The sequence below is a fragment of the Amblyraja radiata genome, chromosome 3 (assembly GCF_010909765.2).
Source record: "Amblyraja radiata isolate CabotCenter1 chromosome 3, sAmbRad1.1.pri, whole genome shotgun sequence".
Classification (NCBI taxonomy): Eukaryota; Metazoa; Chordata; class Chondrichthyes; order Rajiformes; family Rajidae; genus Amblyraja; species Amblyraja radiata.
Genome location: NC_045958.1, coordinates 1,967,332 through 1,987,239, shown reverse-complemented (window position 1 = coordinate 1,987,239; position 19,908 = coordinate 1,967,332). Strand labels below are relative to the sequence as shown.

Genomic DNA, 19,908 nt, shown 5'->3' with positions numbered 1-19,908 from the left:
GTCTATATACCATAGACCATATATATACACAATAAATAAACAAATAAAGTGCAATAGGCTGTTATTATTCAGAGTTTGGAGTTTGGTGGTGGAACCTTCACCACCTCCAGTTTTAATTCCAAGCAAGAGTTACTCGAGGTAGTTACTCCAGCTCCAGGGACTAATTCTGCGTTGGTTTTCAGCAGTCGCGGCAAGGCGGCAACCGAACAGCAATGGCGGCCAGATCACCCACAATGCAAAGGGAGGGAGACAGTACCCGGCGCCGACCAGTTGCCGTGGCATTGCGCATGTGCAGGGTGGCCGATGATGTGCTGGCCGTGGCTGTGCGCATGTGCAGGGGGAGGATGTGCAGGCCGGATGAGGAGCGGCTGGAGAGCGGAGACCCGGACACGGATGGCGGGCGGAGACGGAGAGTGACGGAGAGAGATAGAGTGGGGGGGCCCACTCAGAGTTAACAACAGGTGTCCCGGGTGCTTGCCAAGCCGGGCAAAATGGCACGGCTTTTAGGTTGCCCGGCGGGACTTTAGGTCACCATTGGCACCCGGGCAACCGTTAATTTCGAACCCTGGTTGTATGTGATAGCTGATGGGGTGAAAGGAAAGAATCTGTCCCTGTTGCGACAAGGGTAGGGGGAGCAAGGGCAGAGCTGTGGGGTATAGAGGAGACACATGTGAGGGCCTCATCTATGATGGAGAGGGGAATTACTGTTCCCTAAAGAATGATATCTCAGATGTATGTCCTGGTATGGAACACCTCATCTTGGGCACAGATGCAACGTACATGGAGGAATTGGGAGTAAGGGATAGTGTCTTTGCAGGGAGGAGGGTGGGAAGAAGTGTAATCGAGATAGTGGTGGGAGTCAGTGGGTTTGTAATAGACTAACTTCAAATAGCTCTTGCTGTCCCTCTCTCCATGCCCTCCCCCTTCCCAGTTCTCCCAGTCTTACTGTCTACGACTTCATTCTATCTGTCCCGCCCACTCCCCGACATCAATCTGAAGAAGGGTCTCAACATGGATTGTTCAATGTACCCTACAACGAGACAATAAAATGCTGGAGTAACTCAGCGGGACAGGCAGCATCTCTGGAGAGAAGGAATGGGTGATATTTCAGGTTGAGTTACTCCAGCATTTTGTGTCTAACTTCGATTTAAGCCAGCACCTGCAGTTCTCTCCTACAGAGAGGCAGGCATTGCTGGGTCCCATGCGAGTGCCCATAGCTACACCTTTGATTTGGAGGAAGTGGGAGGAGTCGAAGGAGAAGTTGTTAAGGATGAAGACCAGCTCCACATGGCAGAGGAAAGTGTTAGTAGTTTCAATTCTAGAAGTTTGGTTCCTTGGTTCAATTATTTATAAATATTTACAATGTATCCCTTCTCTTAAAGGTTTGTTTGTAAAGTTATTTTCAAACCATTGTGATTGTCATCCACTATACATTAAAAGTAACATTGCAATGACTTAATGATTAGATTATATAAGGAGGCCAAACCGTTGTAAAATCTGAATGTAAGCCTGTTACTAGCTAACCAGCCAACATTGATTGGAGATATTTTGTCCAGAAGAATCATAGTTTAATTACAGATGTTATTCACTGAGATAGAGTCTGGTCACCATTCTACCCAAGATGCTGCTCCCAGTTAACTGTGAAATCGAATTTTCTCATTGGCCAGAATGCCAATTACGTGGTTCAAAGGGAAGAGAGTGATTTCTAAACTTCAGTACGAAATTGGCCTCAAATTTTCTATTGGAAAAATACTTGGTGATTTGTATTGCATTTTATTCTCCTATGTAGCCACATTTAATTTTGGCCAGTATAATAATCGTCAGGTTAAATTGATTAATTCAAATAGAGTATGAACAGATTATGGTAAATATTGGTAGACGCAAAATGCTGAAGTAACTCTGCGGGTCAGGCAGCATCTCTGGAGAGAAGGAATGGGTGACGGTTCGGGTCGAGAACTTTCTTCAGACTGATGTCAGGCGAGGGAGTGGGACAGAAACTGTCTCAGTAAAGATAATTGTCATTAGAAAATCTGGCATAGTCAACAGGTACGAGGGTAGAAGCTTTCCAGGTGTGTAGCAAGGTTGGCAAAGAGGAGCAACAATTTGATAAAAAGGCAAACAATTGGTTGATTGGGCGTTTTAAAGTTATATACACCATTTGGACAATTGTGCCACATTACTCGCTTTCATCGCAATAAAGTTTCATAGAAAATAGGTGCAGGAGTAGGCCATTTGGCCCTTCGAGCCCGCGGAAGAGGAGAGTCAAGGCAGGTGTGACGGTATGAATGGCTTCCTATTTTTCTTCACTGTGGATTTACTGGCATTCTCTATTTGGAAAGAGTATTGCTGGTATAAAAAGTGCAAGCCCTCTGCAAATGCAAACTCTATTAATCATCATCTTCCAGGTGAAGAGGTACAAGCCTTCAAAATAAGGTCAAGCTAAAACTGGGGGTGGGGGGTAAAACAGCCATAACAACACACTATGGGGACCCTAGGTGGACAGAAGTGCTGGAGAAACTCAGCGGGAGCAGCAGCATCTGTGGAGCGAAGGAAATAGGCAACGTTTCGTCCCGATACGTTGCCTATTTCCTTCACTCCATAGATGCTGCTGCTCCCGTTGAGTTCTTGGTTCTTGGTCCTCCAAAATATTCCAAATGGAATTTAAACTGGAGGTGGTGAAGGGAGGGCTTAAGCCAGAAAGGGTTATTGGGAAGAAAGAGCTACTTTAAATGTAGTTGCATCTGGTTGGGTAACTATAGTTGGGTGGAGATTATTCCATGCTTTAATTGTGCGGGGGAAGAACGAATTGCTGTACACATCTGTCTTGGTAGCTGGGATCACAAATTGGATCGAATGCCCTCGTCTGCTTTAATTGGTTTGGGTTTGGTGTAGGTCTTGTAGTCTATGTCGAGCTGACCATTTAACATTTTGTAAAAACAGGTCAAACGGTGAGCTTCACGTCTGTCTTGGAGAGGGTTCCACCCCAGAGAATCCAGATGTTTGGTGACACTCGCTTCTCTCTCATAGGTGTCCAAACCCTTAATGATCTAATATGTTTCAATAAGATATCCTCTCATCCTTCTAAATTCAGAACTTTTCTCCAGCATTTTAGTCTACCTTCGATTTTCCAGCATCTGCAGTTCCTTCTTAAACTCTATGGGGACCCTTCAGCTTTTGTTTGTAACTTCGAAAAACATTTTTCACACAGAGTGGTGAATCTGTGGAATTCTCTGCCACAGAAGGTAGTTGAGGCCACAGTTCATTGGGAGTTAGATGTGGCCCTTGTGGCTAAAGGGATCAGGGGGTATGGAGAGAAGGCAGGTACAGGATACTGAGTTGGATGATCAGCCATGATCATATTGAATGGCGAATGGTGCAGGCTCGAAGGGCCGAATGGCCTACTCCTGCACCTATTGTCTATGTTTCTATGTAACACTTTAGTCTACCTTCTTCTTAAACTCTATGGGGACCGTTCAGCTTTAGTTTGTAACTTCGAAAGGCAAACTACAAAAGATGCTGTCTGTCACCTGGAGCTGCAGACCGACTGCACTCAGCCTCAGCAGCGGCGCCGTTCGCATTTGCCGCCAAGATTCGCTGTGAATCTCCCTTCCCTCACATCATCCACACCGACTCCAGGGCCCCACAGCACACACGGCGTGTATACGTCACAGCGGCGGTGACGTATACACGGCGGACGGGAGCGGTGTGCGTGTAACGTCATCACTTTGTGCCGTGGTTACGGCTGTGGGGAGGGAGGGAGGGAGAGAAAGAGAAGGCCGCCATTGGGGAGCGTCACTTCCAGCCTGGGCGGAAATGTGATGTGGCTATGAAGTGTGTGCACGATGGTGAGTGAGGGTTTTATCATTTGCTTCCGAGGAAGAAGGCCTGTTAGTCCTTACTCCTGGCTTTCTGCTCTTGCTACTACCACTGGCTTAGTGTTGATTGTAAATGGGTGCTGTGGAGGTGGAAGGTGACATGGTCAATGGTTGTTGGGTGAATGATGCTTAGTTCCTGCACACTCTTTACTCTCTCCAGGTAAATACAATGATCATTGCTAGTCGCCAGCGTGGAGGTGGCAACATATTAAGAAACTTAGATGCCAAACAACCCTATTTTCTCGAAATCCATAAAAAAAAACGTAAAATACCACAATTCCAGTTTCACTTATTTTTTTTAAAATTATTAGTGTTCTTATTCTCTGGTTTCTATGGATAGGTTTAATAAACGTACTGAAGACTCTGACAAACATAGAAACATAGAAAATAGGTGCAGGAGGAGGCCATTCGGCCCTTCGAGCCAGCACCGCCATTCATTGTGATCATGGCTGATCGTCCCCAATCAATAACCCATGCCTGCCTTCTCCCCATATCCCTTGACTACACTAGCCCCTAAAGCTCTATCTAACTCTCTCTTAAATCCATCCGGTGATTTGGCCTCCACTGCCCTCTGTGGCAGGGAATTCCATAAATTCCATCAATCTCCTATCCTGACAAGTCAGGAGATAAAGTGTTATACAACATGGGTTCAAATAGTTGATGGGTAAAAAACCCATCAAAACAGTGATCATAAGGATAAAATTATGACCATGCTTAGGGTGATTATTTCATTGTAAACACCATATGTTTGTTAAATTTAACTATTGAAGTCCCATTGAAGATGGGTCTCGACCTGAAACATCACCCATTCCTTCTCTCCAGAGATGCTGCCTGTCCTGTTGAGTTATTCCAGCATTTTGTGTCTACAATTCCTTCATACTCCTTTCCCTGCATGTCCATTTGCCTCACTAAAAGCCTCTTAAACACTATGTGTGGGAAGTCTGCCTGAACCTACCTAATCTTAATTCAGTCTGCCTTGGCCTATGTGATCCCCTGATTGCCGAACATTTTAACTCCCATTCACGTACTGACCTTTCTGTCCTGGGCCTCCAACACTGTCAGAGTGAGGCCAAATGCAAATTGGAGGAACAATACCTCATATTTCACTGGGGCAGCTTACATGGAATGAATATTGATTTATCTAACTGCAAGTAACCCTTGCATTCCCTCTCTCTCTGTCCTTCCCCCACCCTGGTTGTCCTACTAGTTTCACTGTTATCCTGCTTAGTTTCACTTGTCATTTACACTCATAGAAACATAGAAAATAGGTGCAGGAGTAGGCCATTCGGCCCTTCGAGCCTGCACCACCATTCAATATGATCATGGCTGATCATCCAACTCAGTATCCTGTACCTGCCTTCTCTCCATACCTCCTGATCCCTTTAGCCACAAGGGCCACATCTAACTCCCTCTTAAATATAGCCAATGAACTGGCCTCAACTACCTTCTGTGGCAGAGAGTTCCAGAGATTTACCACTCTGTGTGAAAAATGTTTTTCTCATCTCGGTCCTAAAGGATTTCCCCTTGATCCTTAAACTGTGACCCCTTGTCCTGGATTATTATAACCTTCTCTACAGCCAACAATGGACCATTGTGGGCTCCACCTTTTCTTGACCATTGTTGCTGACTTTGATTTGTCGTTTGGCATACCTTACATTAATTTTTTTCTTTGCACCTCTTCATGTCTCCAGTTCCTCTCTCCCCTGACTCGGTCTGAAGAAGGATCTCGATCCAAAACATCACCTATTCCTTTCCCCCAGAGATGCTGCCTGACCTGCTGAGTTACTCCAGCATTCTGTACCTATCTTCGGTGTAAACCAACCACCATCTGCAGTTCCTTCCTACATATTGTGTTCATTTGTTGGGGATGTTGGTGTCACAGGAAAGGCCTTTTATTGTCTTTTTCCAAAATGCCCTTGATATTGTCTTCTGGAACAGCCACTGTTCTGCTGGTCAAGATACTTGCACATGCTATTGAGGAGACATTCCTAGATTTGAAGCCAGGAACAATGATGGGGGATAGTGTTTCAGTTTCCAGATCGGGATGGCACATGACTTGGAAAAGACACGTGCAGGGCATGTTGCTCCCAAGTGCATGAAGACCTTGCCCTCCTTGAGGCCAAAGTTGAGTTTGTGAGTTGCTGTCAGGGTCGTCAATATTATTGGTCAGGATGTGGCAGTTTTACTCTGGTGGTAGAATGAATGAATGGGTGGATTCAGACATGAATCAAGTCTGCTGCTTGGAGTGCTATATATCTGACATATGTTGCAGATGTCGGAGAGGCTTTGGGGTCTGTGGAAACATATCGCTCATCAACCTTTCTTATAACTGCAATATTTATGTGGCAGGTCCAGTTGAGTTTCTAATCAATGGTGACAACCTACCCACTAGACCTTTGGTTGTGCCTGGGTAATAGTAATGCAGTTGAATGTTAAGTTTAGGTGATTGGGCTTTCTTGATGCAAATGATCATTTCATGGCACTTCTGTGGGAAAAAATGGTATTTGCTGCTCATCAGCTTAAAGGTTGTATGACTACATGCAGTTGTGGACTATTTTGTTTGAAGACGAATGTAATTGAATATTGCAGACATCTTGACATCTGGTCTTTTGATGGAAGATGTACCATTGACTAAGTAGCTGAATGTGGTTGGGTTGAGGACTCTGGCCTGAGGAGCTTCTACTGTGATTCTGGTGTTGGGATGATTGATCCCTAACAATCATAGCTGTCTTTTTCTGTGTGAACTTTAGCATTCCATGCTGTGGCCTCGCATCATTGATATTGTGATTCTGATTTATTGTTTAATTCTGCATCACTAGTTATGATAGGGCTGCAGAACTGATTCATAAAAACAAAGGGACAAAAAAAAGGATGGGTCAGCCATTCATCTCCAAATCTCCAAGAATTCATAGCAAAAGGATTTGAGTATAGGAGCAGGGAGGTTCTACTGCAGTTGTACAGGGTCTTGGTGAGACCACACCTGGAGTATTGCGTACAGTTTTGGTCTCCTAATCTGAGGAAAGACATTCTTGCCATAGAGGGAGTACAGAGAAGGTTCACCAGACTGATTCCTGGGATGTCAGGACTTTCATATGAAGAAAGACTGGATAGACTCGGCTTGTACTCGCTAGAATTTAGAAGATTGAGGGGGGATCTTATAGAAACTTACAAAATTCTTAAGGGGTTGGATAGGCTAGATGCAGGAAGATTGTTCCCGATGTTGGGGAAGTCCAGAACAAGGGGTCACAGTTTAAGGATAAGGGGGAAATCTTTTAGGACCGAGATGAGGAAAACATTTTTCACACAGAGAGTGGTGAATCTCTGGAATTCTCTGCCACAGAAGGTAGTTGAGGCCTGTTCATTGGCTATATTTAAGAGGGAGTTAGATGTGGCCCTTGTGGCTAAAGGGATCAGGGGGTATGGAGAGAAGGCAGGTACAGGATACTGAGTTGGATGATCAGCCATGATCATATTGAATGGCGGTGCAGGCTCGAAGGGCCGAATGGCCTACTCCTGCACCTATTTTCTATGTTTCTATGTATTCAATTCCATTATGGCTGTCATTCACCTTAGCACAACTTGCACAAACTCTCCACCTCACTCACTCACCCACTCGCTTCTACCTACTTACAAAATATGGTGATCTCTGGGAGTCATAGAGCTATACAACATGAAAACAGCCCCTTTGACCCACCTTGCCCATGTTGACCAAGTTGGTATACTGGGATAGTCTCATTTGCCTGCATTTCGCCCATAGCTTTCTAAACCTTTCCTATCCATACATCTATCTAAATATCTTGTAAAAGTTGTAATTGTATCCACATCTGTGGCTTCATCTAGCAGTTCATTGCAGATGAACTCACCACACGTGACAATAAACTAAACTATAACTAAACTAAAATCCATGCCTTTCTTAATCTTATATACTTCATTAAGGCCATCCCTCAGCCTCCTTTGCTCCAAAGAAAGAAGTCCCAGCTTAATGAGTACTCTAGGTGTGGTCTCACTAATATTTGTACAGCTGCATCATTGTGTCCTAATCTTTGTACTCTATACCCGTCCCAATAAAGACAAGCATATCAAAAGCGGCCTTTGCCCGACTTGCCACTTTAAGGGAATCGTGCACTTGGACGCCCAGATCTCTCTGTTCTGCAATACCAGTGCTCTACCATTTAGATCATAAGATCATAAGAGATAGGAGCAGAATTTGGGCATTCGGTACATCAAGTCTACTCCGCCATTCAATCATGGGTGATTATCTCTCCCTCCTAACCCCATTCTCCTGCCTTCTACCCATAACCTCTAACACCTGTACTAATCAAGAATCTATCTCTGCCTTAAATATATCCACTGACTGGGCCTCCACAGCCTTCTGTGGCAAAGAATTCCACAGATTCACCACCTTCATATTCATTAAATATGAATATTCATTGAATGTTCCTCTTCATATTCATTGTATATTTACTATACAAGTCCAGCCCTGGTTTAACGTTCTGACATCAGCACCTCGCACTTGTCTGAGTTAAATCCCATTTGCCATTCCTTGGCCCACCTTCCCAACTGATGTAGATCCTGTTATAAACTTGGATATCCTTCCTCACTGTCTATAGCACCACCTGGTTTGGTGTCATCTGCAAATTTATTGACAGTGTCAACTACATTGTCATCCACATTGTTAATAAAGATAACAAACAGGGGATCCAGCACCGACCCCTGCAGCACATCACTAATCTCAGGCCTCCAATCAAGGAAAACTACTCTCCGCACCTACTCTTTGACTCCTTCCTCCAATCCAATTTAAAATCCTGTTGGCTCGCTCACCTTGGATTCCATGCAATCTAATCTTTCAGTGGAACTTTGTCAAGTCGATATAGACAATGTCCATTGGCGTGACATCTTTAGTAATAAAAATCTCCTAGCTTTATGAGACATAGAAACATAGAAATTAGGTGCAGGAGTAGGCCATTCGGCCCTTCGAGCCTGCACCGCCATTCAATATGATCATGGCTGATCATCCAACTCAGTATCCCGTACCTGCCTTCTCTCCATACCCTCTGATCCCCTTAGCCACAAGGGCCACATCTAACTCCCTCTTAAATATAGCCAATGAACTGGCCTCGACTACCCTCTGTGGCAGGGAGTTCCAGAGATTCACCACTCTCTGTGTGAAAAAAGTTCTTCTCATCTCGGTTTTAAAGGATTTCCCCCTTATCCTTAAGCTGTGACCCCTTGTCCTGGACTTCCCCCAACATCGGGAGCAATCTTCCTGCATCTAGCCTGTCCAACCCCTTAAGAATTTTGTAAGTTTCTATAAGATCCCCTCTCAATCTCCTAAATTCTAGGACATAATTTCCTATGCCCAGAGCCGTGCCAACTCTTTCTATAATCCGTCTGTGCCTATCCAAATTCTGATAGATCCTTTCCCTTGGAATCCCCTCCACCAACATCCCGCCTCTGGTCAGCTCACCAGCCTGTAGTTCCCTGGCTTGTCCTTGAATATCATCGTCTGCTTTGATCTGTCGTTTTCACACCTTGCATTCTGTTTGTACCCATCCGTATCTCTCGTTTCCCTCTCCACTGACTCATTCTGAAGAAGGGTCTCAACCCGAATCGTCACCCATTCCTTCTCTAAAGAGATGCTGCCTGTTCCGCTGAGTTACTCCTGCATTTTATGTCTTATCTTCAGTGTAAACCTGCATTGGCAGTTCTTTCCTACACATTTGAGTATATTTAACAGCTGTAGCTCCCCTACCATCTTTTTATTAGAAATTCTAATGATTTTCTCCGCTCCAGATGGAGAAATTTCCATGCATACCAGTCCTGAATATTCTTTGGATTTTTAAGACATCCGATCTCTGGTCTGATCATTAACTCTGCATCTACCCTGTCATCTGAAGAAGGGTCTTGACCCGAAAAGTCGCCCATTCCTTCTCTCCAGAGATACTGCCTGACCCACTGAGTTACTCCAGCATTTTGTGTCTATCCTCTGGGAATTGTGTATCAATGTGCTTGGTTCAAAAGGACATCTTTCATCTTTCCTCATCACCCCCCAAATAATCTGTTGAACACTTCCTCCACAACTTAATTCAAGTATTTCCTTCTGTGTGCATGGAAACCAAACACTTTATAGTTTAGAGACACAGCACGGAAACAGGCCCTTCGGCCCACCGAGACGGTGCCGATCAGCGATCACCCATACACTAGTACTATGTTATCCCAGTTTTGCATTCTACACATTAGGAGCAATTTACCTACAAGGAGCTGATTAACCTACAAACCTGCACGTGGGATGTGTGAGGAAACCGAAGCACCTGGAGAAAAAGCACTCTGTCACAGGAAAATCATATAAACTCTGAACAAACAGCACCTTAGTCAGGAATGAGCCCGGGTCACTGGAGCTGTAAGGCAGCAACTACTGCTTCACCTTTGTGGCGCTCCTGATTCTGTACACTATTACAAATGTAGGCTCAACATTGATTCATATACTTGGATAGTGAAGTCTCCTTTTACCTTTCAAATTATTACTGTCTCTTGATCTTCATTGACTTATGTTCAGGGACGCCCAAATCCTATCCAACATCAACACTTGCTTTTTAAAACACCATAAATTCCACATTTCTATTCTTCCTACCAAAGTGGCTGGCCACGTCTTTCATTTGCTGTGTCCCTGTTCATTAACTTAGCTTGTCAATATCTCATTGAGGTTCGTCTGCATCCTCCTCCTAATCCAGACTGCCACTTTGTATGATCAGAAATGTTGACTATGTTATGTTTGAACCCTCTTCAAATCATTGACCTAGATGTGAACAGGCAAGGGTTCCCAACCTGGGGTAAATTTACCAAGGGGTACATTTTGCCTACCCAGGGGGTAAATTTGAACAAAATAATAATGTTAAAAACAGTATTTTAAAATGTCCCCTTTGTTGGTTGCTTTATTGTGGTAGAAAGTGTAAACTCAAATTCCTGAGTGGGGTAAATTTACTTTCGATGTTGCCAGGGGTAAACGGGATGAAAAGGGTTGGGAACCCCTGAGCTGTGGCCTCGGCTCCAGTTTCAGGACACCCCACTGGTCACAGCCTCCCAAATCAAAATGATCTGTTTTCTGCTTGTAAACCACTCTTAATTCATGCCCATATATTACCTTCAATGCTGTGAATAATCATTTAAAATAGTCTCTTATGTAACATCTCATTGAAAGCCTTTTGAAATTAGGAATAAGAATGTTAACTGCAGGTATGTCTCCTAAAAATTCCAATAGTTTGTGAAACATGATATATCTTTCATAAATCCACATCATGAATCCATGTTTTGAGAGACCTAGCTACATAAAGCAGTTTAACACAGGAACAGACTCTTTGGCTCGTGCTGTCTGTGTCGAACACAAGGCTAAATTAAACTAATCCCTTCTGCCTGCACATGATGCCTGTCCCTCCATTTCCTACATATTCAACTGCCTAGAGAAAAGCCTCTTAAATGCCACCACAAAAAAATCTTGTCCCACCATCTTCTTTGGACTTTAGACATACAGCATGTGAATAGCTGCAGTCTCTTCCTCAGGATAGGGGGGGGGAGTCATAAACTGGAACATATTGATATAAGATTAGAGGAAAAATATTTAAGAGACCTGTGGGGCAGCTTTTTCCACACAGAGTGGTGCAGACATGAATGAACTCCCAGAGGAAGCGGTGGAAATGGGTTCAGTATAGGCATTTGAAAGACACTTGGATACATAGACCGGAAAGGTTTGGAGAAAGATTGGCCAGGAGACGAGTGGAATTAACTCATTACAGCAACTTGGTTGGGCATGGATGAGGTAGACCAAAGGGCTTGTTTCCATGCTCTGTGACATTGTCTCTGCCCAGTTTACGGCACACAATGCTTTGATGCCAAGTGTCTCATCTGCGTGTACATAATCCATATCCCTCTATTCCTTGCACTTCCATGTATCTATCCAAAAGCCTCAAACAACATCATATCTGCCACCACCACCCCTGGCAATGTGTTCCAGGTCCCCACCACTCTCTGTGTATATATCTCCATTAAACTTTCCCTTCTCGCCCTTCTTAGTTAGTTATGAGATTGCTGGCCCTGTGTGTTGAAAACATTTCTGCTGTTTTGTGTTGTTAAGGCCTGCCCTTTCTCATTCAATGAAATGGTTGAATCCCTGCTTACTTAGTATGGTGGAGTGAGAGATGTGCTGGGCCATAGTTACAGATTGTTGTGCTGGACATTTCTGTTGCGGGAGGTCACTGCATCTTCTGGGCATTGAGTTTTGAGCTGTCCAGATCTGTTCAGCCAGTCCCATTTAGCATAATTATGATGCCACGATATATGGTGTTGCCTTTGTGAAAACTTTATCTCCTTAAGAGAATGAATTGGTCATTTACAACTGCCCCATCATCGACAGATGCATTTACCGCCAGTATGCTCATCAAAATCGGGTCGGATCGGTTTATCCCTCGATTTGCTGCAAACACAGTTTGGCAGCTGTTGACTTGAAGTCTCAACCAGTGAGATCAACCATGATGCTGTGAGGTCAACATGATCTGAAGCTTGCCAAAGGGGTGAAGATGATGACGTTTGGTGGGGAATTCATGAACAGTCTGCAGGGAGAGAAAAGGCCAAGGAGGGATTTAATCATTTGAGTTACTGAGTCTGAGCAAGTATATTTAGGTGGTAAGGAAATTACTGATTTAATGCAACAAAGAAAAAGCATTACTCAGTGGTGAATGGGTCATTTCCATGTGGCATGCCCTGAGAAATGCAGGAAGCAATATTAAATACTATCAGAGAACTCGCTCAAGTCTTTGACTCAGTCAGACAGGAGGGTCTCGGGAAAATCATCAACATGCTGTTATTGCCACTTGATGCCATGCATGCCATGTTCCAAGGAAAACACTTTGTTTTGAAGGCCCAGCTTGTGGTCTTTTGGATAGGCTGATTAGTGCCCTTCTGAGACATGGACTACTTACAGAATGCACTGGTAAAGTACAAACGGCTGCCAATACAAAATCCACCAAAGCCATTGTATTGACCCCTCCCCACCCAGGCCAACATCCCCAGTATGAACATTGGAATTCCACTCGGTCAACTCTGTAGGTAGGCCAGATTATTAAATTGCCTGATATCATACTCTTGAAATGGGCACTATAGTCAAAGTTCCATCATGGCAAGAGATAGCAAGTTAGGAAACAAGGAAGATGTATACATTATGTGCATTAACAAACAAAAGTGGACGTCACTGAGGTGAATTGAAACATTAAAGGAATAATTTGCTTTTGTTATCTAGACGTATTGACATTTGGAGGGAGATTTGGGGATTTTTTTTGCTGCTTTTTTTAGGCCATTATTGTTTGTTTGCCTTGCCTGTTAATGCAAGAATGGGCCCTTCAGCCCTTTTGAATAATTGATTAGTTTTTGGTGTGGAGATTATGATGGTTTTAACAATTTTCCCCAAGACCTGACAATCTATTTAACAATCTATTCGAGCTCCTCCTCCTTTTTCCTTTCTTCTCCCCGCCCCCCCACCTCCGATCAGTCTGAAAAAGGGTTTTGGCCCGAAACGTTGCCTTTTTCCTTTGCTCCATAGATGCTGCTGCACCCGCTGAGTTTCTCCAGCTTTTTTGTGTACCTTCGATTTTCCAGCATCTGTAGTTCCTTCTTAAACAATCTATTTAACATGCTTGAGTACATTTTTTTAAAGTTTAGAGATGCAGCAATGATCCCCGCACATTAATACTATCCTACACACACTAAAGACAATTTACAATTATACCAAGCCAATTAATCTACAAACCTGTACACCTCTGGAGTGTGGGAGGAAACCGGAGATCCTAGAGAAAACCCACGCAGGTCACAGGGAGAACGTACAAACTCCATACAGACAAGCACCCGTAGTCAGAATCGAACCCGGATCTCGGACACTTTAAGGCAACAACTCTACCGCTGTGCCACCATACCGCCCTCTGACTCTTCTTCCAATTATTTCCAATCCTTTTGAGGATGATACTAGAAAGCTAGGATGCTAATAATATGATATTGCTTGAAAAGGAGTGAGTAGGGTAACTATGGGTTAATCAATCAAACATAAATAATGCGGGAAGGCGGATAAAAATACTGGAGAAACTCAGCGGGTGAGGCAGCATCTATGGAGCGAAGGAAAAGGTGACGTTTCGGGTCGAGACCCTTCTTCAGACTTCTGGTCAATAATGAGAGAAATATTTTGAGGAGCACAATGAATTTAATTTGGAAAGGAAGAGGAAATTAAGGCTTCATGCATGTTTCTAAATGTGATTTTTAGTTTGTTTATTTCCGAAGCTATTTATGTAACTCGTGGATTGTACCAAAGTGTTTGGCAAAGTTCTATATTGCAGACTGATTAGAAAAGTAAAACCATAAGATCCAAGAGCAAATGAAGACTTAGATTGAAATATAGTTCAGTGGCAAGGAAACAAATAGTAATAGTTGAAGAAACAAAGAATTGCAGATACACAAAAAAGCTGGAGAAACTCAGCGGGTGCAGCAGCATCTATGGAGCGAAGGAAATAGGCAACGTTTCGGGCCGAAACCCTTCTTCAGAGTCTGAAGAAGGGTTTCGGCCCGAAACGTTGCCTATTTCCTTCGCTCCATAGATGCTGCTGCACCCGCTGAGTTTCTCCAGCTTTTTTGTGTACCTTCGATTTTCCAGCATCTGCAGTTCCTTCTTGAACAAAGAATTGCAGATGTGGTTTATACCAAAGATAGAGACAAAGTGCTGGAGTAACTCAGTGAGTGAGGCAGCATCTCCAGAGAAAAGGGATGGATGAAGTGACACCCATCCTTTTTTTCCAGAGAAGCTGCCTTACTCGCTGAGTTACTCCAGCACTTCGTGTTCATCTTTGGTAATAGTTGAAGGCTTTTTCTTTTCTGCAGGGTGAGGTGATGCTTTGAATTTCTATGGTTTAAGCATTAGAAAATCATGATTGAGAAGTTCAGGTAAAAATATTGGCCATGTGGTTGATAGGAGATGGGGCAGGAGACTGTTATTATTGACAAGGATGTAAAAGTGAAAGCCATGAGATTTTGTCAGAACAATGTAAGATACAGTGAATGGTAGGGCTCTAGGAAGTGTTGTAGAGCAGAGAGATCTAGGAGTGCAGGGGCATGGTTCCTTGAAGGTAGATAGGGTGGTCAAAAAGACTTTTGGCACATTGGCCTTCATCAGTCAGAGTATTAAGTATAGAAGTTGAGAGGTCATGTTGCAGTTATATAAGACTTTGGTGAGGCCACATTTAGAGTATTGTGTCAGTTCTGGGCACCATGTTATAAGAAAGGTGTTGTCAAGCTGGAAAAGGTACAGAGCAAATTTAGGAGGATGTTGCCAGGACTGGAGGGTCTAAGTTATAGGGAGAGGTTGGGTAGGCTGATACTCTGTTTGGACTGCAAGAAATTGAGGGGTGATCTTCTAGAGGTGTATAAAACCATGAGATTAATAGATCGGGTAGATGCACAGTATCTCTTGCTCAGAGTATTCTTGATGCCACTTACAATTAACTATGTACCCCACTCGTAGATCTCTTTGCTCTACCATACACCCCAGGCTCCTGGCATTCACTGTGAATGTCCCACTCCAGTTTGGCTTCTCAAAATGCAACAACTCACAATTATTTTAATGAATCTCCGTTTGCCGTTCCTTGACCCACTTGGCCAACTGATCAAGATCCTGCTGTAATTCTTGCTAACCATCTTCACTGTCTGACCTGACAAAATGTTAAATGGTCAGCTCGACATAGATTACAAGACCTACACCAAACCCAAACCAATTAGGAGCAGACGAGGGCATTCGATCCAATTTGTGATCCCAACTACAAATACAAATGTGTACAGCAATTTGTTCTTCCCCCGCACAATTAAAGCATGGAATAATCTCCACCCTACTATAGTTACCCAACCAGATGCAACTAAATTTAAAGTAGCTCTTTCTTCCCAATAACCCTTTCTGGCTTAGATCGGGTAGATGCACAGTATCTCTTGCTCAGAGCTTCACCACCTCCAGTTTAAATTCCATTTGGAATATTTTGGAGGACCAAGAAACCAAGAACCAAGAACTGTCTCTGATACCACTTTTTAGGTGATAAAATGATGACGAGCAATCTCATCCAAATTGTTCATTTGGACAACAAATTGACAACTGATACACACATTAGTCACCAGGTCTCCAGTCCAAAAAACGACCTTCAACAACCACCTTTTGCTTTCTACCATGAAGCCAATTCTATATCCAGTTAGTTAACACTTCCTGAATGCCATGCACTTATGATGAGCAACAATGGCAAGAGGTGAAAACAAGACAAAAGTGTCAGATAAAGAAATAATGGGGAATTGAAATGTAAAGCCGGAGGAAGGGATCTTGGTGGAAGGGGACAGGGGATGGCTAAGCATTGGGGAGGGGGAGGGGGGGGGGGATAAAAGGGAACTGTGAGACATTGGGGATGGGAGATGAGCGCAAGAATGAACAGGATCACTGAGATGGTGAGGGAAATATGAGGTGGAGGCAGAGGGGGAAGTTGGGGAGAGTTGAATGAAGTTGAAGAATTCAGTGGTCATGCCGTTGAGTTGGAAACCACACAAGCGGAACATGATGTGCTGATCTCCCATTTTTTGTGCATGGGCATCACTCTGGCAAGGTCAGTAAAGAAAGGGGAGTTCAAATGGTTATCAATTGGAAGCTCCAGCAGGCCTTGTCAGACAGACTGCAAGTATTTGGACACATCATCATGTATATTGTCTAAAAGACATAGGAACAGAATTAGGCCATTTGGCCCATCGAGTCTACTCCTTCATTCAATCATGGTGGAGTAGACTTGATGGGCTAAATTTATTTTTCCCTTTCAACCGCATTCTCCTGCCTTCTCTCCGTATCTTTGACGCCCTTACTATTCAAGATCCCATCAATTTCCGCTGTAAAATATCCAATGAGATGGCCTCCACAGCCGCCTGTGGGCCTGAATTCCACAGATTTACTAACCTCTGGCTAAAGAAATTCCTCCTCATCTCCATTGTAAAGGATATCCTTATATTCTGGGGCTCTGGTCCTCCATCTAGGAGAAGATAAAAATCAGCAGTCGACATACCCTCTCTATAAATAACTGTAGACATGTAGATTCAAGCAAATGTGTTCTGCTTCTTAGCTTTACCTATCACCCCTCCCAGGTATTTAACCATCCTTCAGTTAAGTGTCTCTTCCACATATTCTCTTTCCAAAAGTTAAGCTGTTTAATCTAATACTGCTGATGCTTAATGTCTTTAATACTGTGATTCACTTGCCTATGATTACTGCACATCCTACTGGTCAATATTGTCAGCCTGTGGTTTTAACTGGTTCCCTTCCATTTTATACAATGTGCTGTTCCCTTTCTCAATACTTCTGGGAGAGAATAAATTGTCAGAAGTTTGCTGTCTAACTTTGGGAAAGACTGAGGTAACAGTCATCCACATAACCCTCTGGGTTTGGGTATTTGTCATTGCTTTGCACTTTATACTGAGCAGTGCCATTGTTAAAGATGGGGATGTTTTGGGAACTGTTGGCTGTAGTTGAAGTGCCCTTCACCATTTACTTGAAGTTGTAGCAACGCTGTAACTGGGCAACGTCAATAAACAGAGCAAAAACAGAAAGCATAAAAATTTCCATAATAGAATAGGCTGTTTTGTAACCTTCCAGTTTGGGGAAAGTTTGAGTTGAACTGTGCACAGTGTCATAGAGTGGTACAGCATCGAAACAGGCCCTTTAGCACAACTCATCCATGACGACCAAGATGACCCAATCTAAGCTACTCATTTGCTGACATTTGGCCCATTTATCCTCTAAACTTTAACTGTCCATGTAAATGTCTAAATGTATTTTAAATTTTGTTATTATACCTGCATTAGCTACTGCCTCTGGCAGCTCATTCCATATACTCACTACTTTTTATGTGGAAAAAGTTGCCTTTGGGTTTCTATTCAATATTTCCCTCATCTTAAATCTGTGCCGTCTGGTTCTTGATTCCCTTAGCCTGGGGAAAAAGACTGTCCATCACCCTATCTATTCCCTTTGTAATTTTATACATTTCTATAATATCGCTCAAAGTAAAACTTAATGGCATCTCTTCTATGACCAAAGGCATTCAACAAGTGTGGCCTCACCAGCATCATGTACAAGTGTAACATATGTCCCAACTTCTATACTCAATTCCCAAACTGATGAAGGCTAGTGTTCCAATAGCCACTGTCACCACACTACCTATCTGTGATACCACTTTATCAGGGAACCGTGTGTTTTATGCACTTCAAAAAGTTCCATCAGTTTTCAAGCAGAGGGCAATAAAATTTCCATCTGCAAATGAAGTAGGATAATAGACAATAGACAATAGGTGCAGGAGTAGGCCATTCGGCCCTTCGAGCCAGCACCGCCATTCAATATGATCATGGCTGATTATCCCCAATCAGTACCCCATTCCTGCCTTCTCCCCATATCCCCTGACTCTGCTATTTTTAAGAGCCCTATCTAGCTCTCTCTTGAAAGCATCCAGAGAACCCACCTCCACTGCCCAGAGAATTCCACAGACTCACCACTCTCTGTGAGAAAAAGTGTTTTCTCGTTTCCGTTCTAAATGGCTTACTCCTTATTCTTAAACTGTGGCCACTGGTTCTGGACTCCCCCAACATCGGGAACATGTTTCCTGCCTCTAGCGTGTCCAAACCCTTAACAATCTTATATGTTTCAATGAGATGCCCTCTCATCCTTCTAAACTCCAGAGTGTACAAGCCCAGCCGCTCCATTCTCTCAGCATACGACAGTCCTGCCATCCCGGGAATTAACCTTGTAAACCTACGCTGCACTCCCTCAATAGCAAGAATGTCCTTCCTCAAATTAGGGGACCAAAACTGCACACAATACTCCAGGTGTGGTCTCACTAGGGCTCTGTACAACTGCAGAAGGACCTCTTTGCTCCTATATTAGATTCCTCTTGTTATAAAGGCCAACATTCGCTTTCTTCACTGCCTGCTGTACCTGCATGCTTACTTTCATGGACTGATGTACAAGGACCCCCAGATCCCGTTGTACTTCCCCTTTTCCCAACTTGATGCCATTTAGATAGTAATCTGCCTTCCTGTTTTTGCTACCAAAGTAGATAACCTCACATTTATCTGCATTAAACTTCATCTGCCATGCATCTGTCCACTCCCCCAACCTGTCCAAGTCACCCTGCACTCTCATAGCATCCTCCTCACAGTTCACACTGCCACCCAGCTTTGTGTCATCTGCAAATTTGCTAATGTTGCTTTGAATCCCTTCATCCAAATCATTGATGTATATTGTAAATAGCTGCAGTCCCAGCACCGAGCCTTGCGGTACCCCACTAGTCACTGCCTGCCATTCTGAAAGGGACCCGTTAATCCCTACTCTTTGTTTACTGTCTGCCAACCACTGTTCTATCCATGTCAGCACTCTACCCCCAATACCATGTGCCCTAATTTTGCCCACTGATCTCCTATGTGGGACCTTATCAAATGGTTTCTGTAAGTCCAGGTACACTACATCCACTGACTCTCCCTTGTCCATTTTCCTAGTTACATCTTCAAAAAATTCCAGAAGATTAGTCAAGCATGATTTCCCCTTCGTAAATCCATGCTGACTCGGACCGATCCTGTTACTGCTAGCCAAATGTTCGGCTATCTCATCTTTTATAATTGACTCCAGCAACTTCCCCACCACTGATGTCAGGCTAACTGGTCTATAATTACCTGTTTTCTCTCTCCCACTTTTCTTAAAAAGTGGGATAACATTAGCTACCCTCCAATCCACAGTAACTGATCCTGAGTCTATAGAACATTGAACAATTATCACCACAATTTCTAGGATGTTTGTATTTGGCATATGTTGACAGATGCTTTGAAAACATGAAATAAAATGATTTTTTTGTGGATTGGTTGAAATTCATTTTACCTGAAAATATAATTGTTTGAATGTTTTTTGGAAATGCACCATGACATTGAAAACATGTTGATTGGA

The 19,908-nt window shown here is 43.4% G+C and overlaps 2 protein-coding genes across 2 annotated transcripts in view; one reads left to right on the top strand and one right to left on the bottom strand.

Annotated features, from left to right (window-relative positions):
• Nucleotides 1-3,659, bottom strand: part of xrcc4 (X-ray repair cross complementing 4) — a 407,425-nt gene extending 403,766 nt beyond the window's left edge. Inside the window, exon 1 of the mRNA XM_033017231.1 lies at nt 3,528-3,659. The gene's annotated coding sequence lies outside the window, so the exon portion shown is untranslated. The remainder of the gene's footprint in view (nt 1-3,527) is intronic.
• Nucleotides 3,660-3,745: 86 nt separating this feature from the next.
• tmem167a (transmembrane protein 167A) overlaps nt 3,746-19,908 on the top strand; it is a 35,157-nt gene continuing 18,994 nt past the window's right edge. The window contains exon 1 of the mRNA XM_033017230.1: nt 3,746-3,845. Coding sequence (XP_032873121.1) covers nt 3,843-3,845 — 3 coding nt within the window. The 5' untranslated portion in view covers nt 3,746-3,842. The remainder of the gene's footprint in view (nt 3,846-19,908) is intronic.